The sequence below is a fragment of the Phaseolus vulgaris genome, chromosome 1 (assembly GCF_051622355.1).
Source record: "Phaseolus vulgaris cultivar YP4 chromosome 1, ASM5162235v1, whole genome shotgun sequence".
Lineage (NCBI taxonomy): Eukaryota > Viridiplantae > Streptophyta > Magnoliopsida > Fabales > Fabaceae > Phaseolus > Phaseolus vulgaris.
In genome coordinates, this window is record NC_143498.1 from 49,272,592 (window position 1) to 49,283,219 (window position 10,628).

At 30.8% G+C, this 10,628-nt stretch overlaps 1 protein-coding gene across 1 annotated transcript; it reads right to left on the minus strand.

The window, feature by feature from the left end:
* Window positions 1–5,185: 5,185 nt before the first annotated feature.
* On the minus strand, window positions 5,186–7,646 carry LOC137816219 (aluminum activated malate transporter family protein). The gene is made up of 6 exons (XM_068619295.2): window positions 7,240–7,646; window positions 6,971–7,111; window positions 6,595–6,867; window positions 6,401–6,510; window positions 6,171–6,314; window positions 5,186–5,936 (listed from the first exon to the last, which is right to left on the minus strand). Exons 1-6 carry the CDS (start codon window positions 7,526–7,528, stop codon window positions 5,445–5,447), a joined length of 1,449 nt encoding a protein of 482 aa, XP_068475396.1. The 5' UTR covers window positions 7,529–7,646; the 3' UTR covers window positions 5,186–5,444.
* Window positions 7,647–10,628: the final 2,982 nt, after the last annotated feature.

The window sequence follows — 10,628 nt, forward strand, 5'->3', positions numbered from 1 at the left end:
GTTTAAAAAAATTATGAAAATCATGTTCCGAGAAATAGTTTATTAGAAAAAATTACAACTTTAGATAAATGACTTAATAAAGATTTTAATCCTAAATAATGTAAAAATAAACATGTTAAAATTTTTTTTCACTATTAACAGTGATAGTAGTTATTATGGAGACCATATGAGATAATGCTTACAATATTGATGAGACTAATCAACATCACTAATAAAAGTGACAATAAATCAATTAGGGTCAGTGATAACAAAGATGTGGTGATAATAAAGATGAGTTGAGAAAGAGATTTTTTTTTTCTTTTTCTTTTAACTCAATTCTCACACAAGATGAAAAAAACTACAGAAAATGATATAATATACATTAGGATGATGAAACATACTATATTATTTAGATAACGAAACATGTAATGTTGATAAAGTATGATAAGATAGTAATCATATATATTTTATTTTCCTATATGTGACCACCAATAAAATCCTTATTTTATAAAAATAACCTAATATAAAAGATAGATAATTTTAAGTTGAGTTTAAACGTTCAACTAAACAATAAATTTTAGCTGAATTTTAGATTATTTTCTGTAATTTCCACTTCTTTTCTGTACTTTTTTACCATTATTTTTTCACAGATTATTTATCTATTTATTTAGCACCAATATTTTTCTTTTTAGCTGAGTCACTTTTGATCAGCAACATATTATATATTGGGTGCCACAGCAAGTCTCGACCAATGTATGCCACAAAAAAACACTTCGTTTTTGCTGATGCAGAAGAGGTCGTCTTACTTTCACGCTCAGCTTTACATACACAGCGTGCGATGCACTTTCAGTCATAAGCTATTAATAAGCATTCCATTTCATAGTGCAAGTTGATATAGCATGTGATTCCCATTGACCAACTCTCAAAACTCTCCTACAAAGAATTAGGTTTCAAGATAACCCTCACCCTTTGGTAATAAGGTACGTGGAATCTTCCAGTTTCTGATTGGGATTAATCTGATGTAGCCCATACTTACCTCTGCTATTCTGTACCATTAGCTCGTGCCTGCAACTGTGCCAAAAGGCATGCACTACTTTTACTATCAGGAAACAAATTAAGATGGGATATTCTAAAAGTTGATAGCAAATAGGAGATGAAACTTCATGCTATGAGTGAATATACCAGATGCATGTTTCTTACCCTTAACCTGTTTCTTCTCACAGAAGCTGCATATGTTCAATTTAGTACGATTGAAGAGAGATAGATAGGTAGAGAGGGAGAGAGGGACACTTAAGAATTCATCGAATGCAATGATGGACACAAAAACTGTTCTGTCATTAAATTTGTTCCTAAGAGAGAGGAGGGTCTAGGCTTGCGAAGTTTAAGGTTGTTCAACTATTTAATCCTGTAGTGTTTTATTCACGTTAGTTATGCAGAACAAACCTTAAATTCTTGCAATGAAATTCCAAAAGTGGTTTTAGTTGATTATTGTAAGAAGCTTGTTCTTATTAATTTTGGATTTGTAGCAATGTAGTCATTCGTTTACGATGAAGTAAAGTCGAGCATCTTTTATGAATATACTTGTGATAAATTCATGCATCTAATAACCTGTTTTGTTGTAGGTATACTTGGCCACGTTATTTTTTAAGATCCAAGTGATTCAGTAGCAGATGTGCAGCTTTTTAGATATGGCTTGAGGTGTTGGATTATTATAATACTCACATTCTGCTTGTCCGAGTTATTGGAAGACAGAACACAGAAGTAACTCTAGCACAGTTTTTTTGTCTTTTCACCTTTGTCTTATTATGCACTTTCTGAGTAGTCAAATATAAGAATTCAATGCATGTTTGGCTCAGTTTGCCTTTTACTAATCAGCATTATTATATGAACTGCTTTTTATTCTATTTCTAATTCTCTTTATTGGGATTGATACAACGGAATTGTGTTTACCATGTTTTTCAAAATTCTCTTTCTCTTCCGGTTAATATTAAATCGTCCCTCTAGAGTTCTCACAGTTACTTTAAATACGGTATATTGTTAATTAATATCTGACCGCACTTATTTCATTTCTTAAAGTCACTTGCAGATGAAAGGGGGGAAAATATTTACACTGCTATCTTTAAGCGGCAACGTTTAGTGGCAGTTTCACGTTATGTTCAAAATATATAAATGAAACCTAAAAATCAAGAATATATCAACCCAATTTTTTTGCAAATACTGACTAGCAACGATGATTGAATCTAATAAATCACGTAAATTACACTAGAAATAGAAACATTTTCAACATTTCTTTATATAAACATTATCTTATTGAATTAAATTTAAAATGTACTTCTAATATATGATATTATAGTTATTTAAAGTCTATTTTAGGAATAGTTTGTTGACTGATCAAACTATCTGTTATTTGACTGTTATTAGACTATCCATAAATATAAAAAAAAATGTGAGAGTTTGTTGGACTTATCAGACTATATCCGTTATTGGACCATTATCAAATTATTTATAAATATACAGTATCACGCACGAGTTAGAGAGTCTTGACGTGAGGGAGTATGATTAGAGATTCTAAATTGACTAAAGATAAAAACATTTCATAATATATAAATGACTACAAATATCAATTTAGGGGCCATTTACTCTCTGCTGTATTATTTTGACCATCATATATGAAGAAGAAATTGAAAAAAAAATGGAGGACAACACGTAGGACATAATGGTAAGTGAAGAGTTTCATGTCACTAGTCTGGTGTCCTTTGGGTTTCCCAAGAGGAATATTCAGAAGGATACTCTGTCACGAACTTTAGTTTTGAAATACTAAGAACTTAGTTTCCAATGCTTTGGCTGCATGTTCCTTTCTTCTCATGGAATGCGGCATGCATCTTTCTTTGCCCTATTAAGGAAAACATTATATTTGCTTAAGGAATCCTGTGAAAAGCTGATTAACAAGGTGCACATTTAGTACACAAAAAAACATTATTAAGTAACATCAAGATGTACTCATAAATAACTTTATTCTTTTAGTAATAAGATTCATTCCTATGAAAAAATATTTGTTAGGAGAAATTAAACTCGAAAAATGAATCTTAATACTTTGAGATTATTATTTATTAGCATGCATGCAGATTGGGTTGGATAGGAATTATGTAATCTTGTTAAAAAAATGAATTACTCAAACTCATTACTCAATCTAATAAAAGAATTTCGTGATAAGTTCGGTGGAGTGTCTACATCTTTTGGGATGGGTTAAAATTTTGAAAAATATTTTTTTATTAAAATTTGTAATTCTCAAGCATTTATTGTTATTAGATTTTAAAAAAATATTATTATATAATTATTGTAAATAAAATTGAAAAAAATAATAAGTGAATATATCAAGTATAACCTAATTCAAACAATAACACAAAATTTACTTTAATACTTCAAAGTTAAGTCATAATTATTTTATTGTATACTTCAAGCATTTATTATTGTATACTTCAAAGTTAAGTCATATAGTATTTGTGAATGTAAGACTTGAAGTATCATACCATGTTAAATTTATTGTATAGTAGTCTTATTTGTAGGAGTACATATATTAGAATAGATTATTTTCTTATTGCATGATTCTAAATCTTATAATAAACGGGTCAACGGATATAACAAAGTCTGAATAGACATTTAAAAACTTGTACAATCACATTTTTAATATGATGCAATGATAATACTTCATATTTAAATATAATTTAATGCATAAATATAGAATATCAACGTACATCAAGATATTTTTTTAACATGAAATAAAATTTTCATTAAATTTTTATTAATAATAGAAACTATTTTAAATACTAATAATTTTTTAATTTATAAAATAAAATATAATTTAATTAATATAATAATTAATTATTTTTTGTCAATAAAATTATTTTTTATTTAATATTTTTTTATAATGGAATGAAATATTTTAACACACCAATAATTTATAAAAAAAAAACTAATATCATAAGTTAACTAACTAACCTAGCCACGAAACTAAATAAAAGACAATAAGAACAAGCTCTAAACAAACCACCTATCAGTCCTACAATACAACTAATAGCATAGTAGATATGTAAAAAAAATATGAAGATTCAAAGAATAATTTTAAAATAATTACTTCTTATTCTCACCAATTTACTTTTCTTAATGTAATCATTCTAATTAACACTACGTGTCAAAATTTGATAAAATAACATATCAATTCATTAAATGCTTTTAAATTTTTACAAAGTAAAAAAATTATAAATTTTGATATAATTTAAAATTAATTTATATTTTATGGGATGAATATATTTTAGTGTGTAATATATCTTTTAATTAAAATGTAAATAAATTTCTATTATTAGCTATATATATATATATTTCCACTATATATTATTGACATGAAATATTACCAATATCATAAGGAAAAGAAACAACAAATGTTAAAATAAGTTTTTAACCTCTCTACAGTATAATATGTGTAAGGACTGCAGTTAACATGTAATTCAATTGCCTCTCTTTATTCTTAAATTTAACAAAGTTCTATATATTGTACCATCCTGTATAGTAAATAAAATAAAATATTAAATCATTCCAATTGAAGATAAAATAAATAAAAAATTAATCTGGATGAGTGAGAACATTGACGAAGATGGAAAAGGACACGCTCAGTAAGGAGATATATACTCTACTATTTTCTTGCTGTTTAATACCTTTCCTTTCTTCTTACCATCTTAATGGACTTTAGATATAATTTAATATTATAAAACCTATTAATAATAAAGTAAGTTTTATATTACTTATATAAATGTATTTCCAACCCAATACCTTAAAATACCTAAGAAGAAATCATAACATAAATGCATATTCTAATCTAATTTTAGTTATTTCCGCCCATAATTCGCATTTAGCTTTTAAGTTACATGAGAAGTATACATTGACTACTACTTTTCACAGTCCATCCCCTTTTACTCTCTTTTTTCCCTTTTATTTTGATAAAGTACGTATTAATATTTGGCTTTGCAATTAAATTAATCTTAATTTGTTCGGAAATCATGCAATTTGCTTTTAGAGTTCCACGTTAACGTAGCTAGGCACAATAGTCATGTCAATGTTGTTTCAAACAATTTGTGTGGCTTACGATAAATATCAACAAAAAGTAGAATACAACATGTATATAGAAAGGAGACAAAGCACCAAATGTGGCTGAGAACATAGCTAGTTTACCATTTACTTTTCTGCAGCTAATTAAGTAAATAAAATGACAGCTGGCACAACCTGTCACAGTAGAACATCAAAGAAAACGTAAAGAAATGAAATTAAGGTAAGAATATGAAAAATTTTCTCACCTTAATTTAACTACTGCACATTACAGGAGTAAAATTAGATGGGAGACTAGTTAACCCAACTAAGGAATAAAAAGGTTGAGCAATGACGAATTATTACTAGTCTCAAGTGTTAACTATTTACATATGTTCGGAGGGTTTTGTTCGTGTCTTTTCTTTTTCTGGCGAGTCTGTGGTTATCTCTGGGATCGTAATTTCAACGTGGTCGACAGTGGTTTCAATATCCACAACAGGTTTTACGATACCTCGATGAAGAAGGTGTGGCTTCTCTGGTGAAACATTGGATTCTACAACACTCTTGAAGTAGGCTAAGTCAGAAAGCTCGGAAACAGACTCGTATATTTTCTCCACTGACTTGGTGATTTCTTCGAGAATTGAAGCAACCGTGGCAACTGGGATTATAGTTAGCAGATCAGCGTCTTCCAAAGAAACGGTTTCAAGGACAAATTTGAGGTCTTCAACTGCAGTTTTTGAATTCTCGATGTGGCTTTTGGCAGCTGATGGGTGTGTCATTGTTTTGACTGATGAAGATATTACGTTTAACGCCTTGTTCGACTCTGAAATCATCTTTGTGCATGGTTCTTGAACTTTACACTTGAATTCCAAAGATGTCTGCAGTCACAAAAATGCGTGTATGTATTAGCTTCAAGCTTATAAAGCTGAAATTACTTTTTAGTTTTGAAGTGTTTTCACTACTGTACATTTTTTTTATCAGCGTGTATATTACAGTTAATTTGTTTAAAATTGTTTTCTTATTACCAAGCTTGAATTCTTTTGAAAATAGACATGGAAGTGAGTACGTCTCAAATATTTCATGTTTTTCACGTAGAGAGAATGATGTCTTACTTGGATTTCCGGGTTAAGGTAGTTGTTAAGGGTTTCAATCTTGTAAGCACATTCCCGAGTAAGTACTCCAATCTTCAAGTACTGCTTCCAAGGATGTCGAAGACGAAAACGGCCATGTCCCGGTTCCCACCTTGCAAAATTTGCCTGTGCAATATATATAATGTTAATGTTTGATCAATCTATCAAATAAAAATGTTGAATAATATCTCAGAAGAGAAAAATAAACTCACCAAGGACTCTTCACTTGCTTTGGAGTTGAGAATACTTTTGTATCCCTCAAGAACTGACTTCTCACATTTTTCTTTACCCTCTGAGCAATGAAAATATTCCACTTCAAATCCTGAAAGATGATCAGAGCTTCAGATATTAACACATGAAACACAAGAAAGAAGCATGTGACTAATGGTGGTTCGAATATAGATACCTTCTAGGTAATTTGCCAACTTTTCTACGTTGGAAGCTACCAACTTGTGAAGGTCTTCACCTGCCCATACTGGACAAATGAAAATGGAGATGACCATGCAAGCTGTTGCCCCTATTAAAATTGTTGAAAGTCTCTGATGGGCAAGCTCAAAGAGTTGTTCCACTCGATACCCCGAGACAGTAACTAAACAGAATGTCAAGATAAATATCACCACCCCATAGTCATATCTTGCCTTGATCTTCGGAAAAAATCTGAAAAAAGTAGCTCCTGCGGCTGCAAACACAAATCCTTTAGCACATTGTTTAGGAAGCAAATGTTAGTCTCAAATCCATGCGGAAGCTCATTTTCTTTGTTAATATTGTATTTACATATATACCTAGAATGAAGACTAGGATCCCAAGAACAATAGGTTTTTCTCTTTCTCCAAAAGTAGTAGCTAAGTGTTGCCCTCCAACCCCTAAAGCACCAGCTAATAATGTAGCACATCCTCTATTCAAACCTTTGCTGAGGGTTGCACCTGGTTAATTAGGAACCAAACATATCATATGTTACTTTAATACTCTTCAGACTTTGGCCATTAATTATATAATAATGAGAAATATACATGAGTGTGTTTGTGCATTATTCTATAATGTCTCCACTTACCTACGCTGAATTCAAATACAACCACCACTGTCAGAACAGCCCACATTCCAGCAACTCCGAAGCCATCATAAAGAGGCCTCGAGTAGTAAAACAAGGAAACCAAGGTAAGAGCAAATGCAACTTTTAATGAGTGAAATACTCGTCTGGGGTCATCTTTTCCAATCTTTGCTATGCTCCTTGTGAAGTTGATAACCATGGACTTGATGTTCCCAGGCAAAGCCTTGAGGCAGTTTCCCCAATGAGCAAGAAACCCTCGCTTGTTTGTTTCCATTGTTGACTCAATATCCATGACTAGATATAGAGTGGAGAACAACCTTGCCACAAATGTGCTGGGTGATACAGCAAGTTTTAGAAGAGAGCTAGGAACAAACAGCAGGTATGAAATTATGTAAGGGAAAGAATTTGAGAAGGTTGGGAAGTGAATGACTTTGAAGACTGACATTTATAGGAACAGAAAGTACAGCTGTGTCGTGCAGCAAAGATTTTTTAAAATCAGATACATGAGTTGCTGTCTTTTTGCGGAAAGAGAAAGACTGGTTCTCTTTGAGAAAAAAAAGTTACATTGTCACGGCACATATATGTCATTATGATTAAATACAAAATGCCCATAACTCTAAAAGTATATACTTTTAGAAATTCATTTCCCTGACCAAAATAATTAATCTACCAAAACTTACATAGACAGGGAATGTTAGGATATATGCTTCCAGCTATAATAGTTTACTTCCCAAAGCAGATTAAACAAAGTTAATTTACAAGTTCAGACGCATAAGAAAGATTAAATAGGGTAGTAATTCAGTAAGACAAGTAACTGGTATACATACTTTAGTCAGAGTCAGCCATTGAATCGCTGTATCCCACCTCCCTTTGTTTTGCCCTTTTTCTTTGGTAAATTATATTTACATTTTTTTAAATCAATGTTTCTCTACATAAATTTCACTTCTATATGTTTCATCTTTACATTTTATCGCCCTTTATGTTTTCCAAGGTTATATTTTCCCACTTTATAGTTTTATAGAGGTGAGGGTTGTACGACTGATCACATGTCTGAGTCTCTATTACTGGATCGACTGATTTTATGGTTCATTTTAATGGATTAACCGACATCTCAATTCTAATTACGCTTAAACAAAGTCAGTGAAGCTAATCCACGATTAAGAGTTAAGTAATGTATTTCTAAACATGATTAAACTCCCTAATTTAACCCAATAAGGAAGACCCATTAGAATAATATAAATAACACACATTCCAAGATCCAGGTACGTCATGATATACGGTGCTCTGACAACCGATGGCTGAATATCTTTACTGACTTAAGCATCAAAGTGCCTTCTGCAGGTACCACCCGAGTCTGAACTACGAGAAGACCAAGAGATGACACGAGTAGGAGTAGCAAGGAGCTTGCAAGGAAGGAAACTGAAGCACAATCCGACCAATCGACTCAGAAAGAAGAAGAGTGATCTCAATAGTTCATTGAACCCCAACCCCATTCGAGAACAAGTTCTCTTAACTTTTCTCTTAACTTTGAATTTTTTTTTATCAGCAATGAATTAATGAAATTAAAATAGAACACTTGAAGGGTGTCCCAACTTTTATACAATACTCAAAACTCAGATACAACTGTTGGCTCACGCATACACTTACTCTTGTATCACAAGCTAAGAGTTACTCCTACCGTGCCAGATATATACACCACAGGGCCATCCATCTACTAAACCATTTACCAAACCCTCAGCCCATCCAATTGGCTCACAAAACCACAGCTGCAGCCACTTAATGTAAATTTTGAATCAGTTGCACAGGGCAGACAAAATCTATGGAATGCTGTTGTTTGAACTATTTGGGATCATAGGAATTATATCAACCTTTTTTAGATATAATTTCTGATCATATCTAAAATTATGTTTTAGAAATAAAAAGAGTGACAATGAATAAACAATAAGAGCATTTGTCGTGGTAAAGCGTGAGCTACTAAAGAGTCATCTCAATATAGCGGGTAAAGTATATCATACAAACAATTTGTCAGTTTCTCTATTAGTTTATAACAATCTAGCAAAATGATATTCATATGTTTAAATTTGTTTCCGTAACTTTATATTCGATTTGTTATCTCTCTCACTTTTTCCTATATTATTACTGTTTAAAATAAGCAAGTAAAATTAAGAAAAGTGCAAGTAACTCTAACTTTTACACACAACATTCAGTTCAGGGGCTCCTTAGAAATCGAAAAGAAGCCCTACAAGAAAATACTTGTTAGTATTGATCATATTCTAATAATAAATAGCAACTTTAATGACTATTTTAGCTTCAGAAAAGTGATGACGATGCGTCATTATGACATTATTAAAAAAATATTCATGCAGAAATTTCAAATTACATATATTTATCAATATCCAAGTGGTGATTTTTTTCAAAATTCATAACGTATTTTTATATTGGTTGTACTATAACAAGTTACATTTGTAACCAATATAAAAAGTTTAAAAATATTACATTAGTTTAGAAACAACGGATTATATTGATTATATATTTATAGTTTTTAGTAAAAGTATTCTATTATGTTAATTATTTTCTTAAAGTGCATAGAAGGATTTAGGGGTTGTGTAGAAAAACTGTTAGGTCTCGACTCGTGATGTGGTATTATATTGGATTTATCGGAATAAATCCCATAATTAAGGATTGAGAGAATGAGAGTTCGTCTTTAGAACCTCGTCGATCCCCACATACGACGTATATGATCAATCATTGTATTTAAGTTATTGTTTATTTTAGAATTTAGAATTTCATCATGATTTTGTTCTTAAAATGCGTCTTGAATTATTAAAGGAATAATGTGTATATAATTTTTTCTTACTTTCGCTCCTAATATATATATTTAATTATTTTCTTTACATCTATTTTGCACTTTTCTCTTTTTCTTGACATTGCTCACTTTTTTTTACGTTTAAAATAAATGTATCATATTTTTTTATCAGTATAAATACAACAGAAAAGAAAATATACACTAAAAAAACTATGTCTAAACAAAGTATAGATAGTGCTACTATCCTTCAAATACCTCCAAATACCCAAACAAACTGTATCATCGTTTCAAGGCACGCACACATGTATAAGTTTACGAACTCCTACAACATCTTTGTTTACATCATAGGTACATTTTTTCATCAAGTCCCTGCCTTACTCATCACAACATATATATCATTCTACATAAGCCTATGGAATGATTGTGTTTGCCTTTTAAATTAGTACTTGCTGTGTATCTTCAAACTACAACTCTGACTCTCATAATGGTTTTCTATCAACTCATATGTGAAAAGCGAAAAATGAAAAAAAAAAAGCCAGACTCTCTACTATATTTCCATTATATATATCACCTTTAGTTATTAGAA

Coding starts and splice junctions, on each gene's coding strand:
- LOC137816219 (XM_068619295.2), bottom strand. CDS start 7,528: ATGGATATTGAGTCAACAATGGAAACAAACAAGCGAGGGTTTCTTGCT. Junction 6,511..6,594: donor GTTGGCAAATTACCTAGAAG/GTATCTATATTC, acceptor ATCATCTTTCAG/GATTTGAAGTGGAATATTTT. Junction 5,937..6,170: donor ACCTTAACCCGGAAATCCAA/GTAAGACATCAT, acceptor TTGTGACTGCAG/ACATCTTTGGAATTCAAGTG.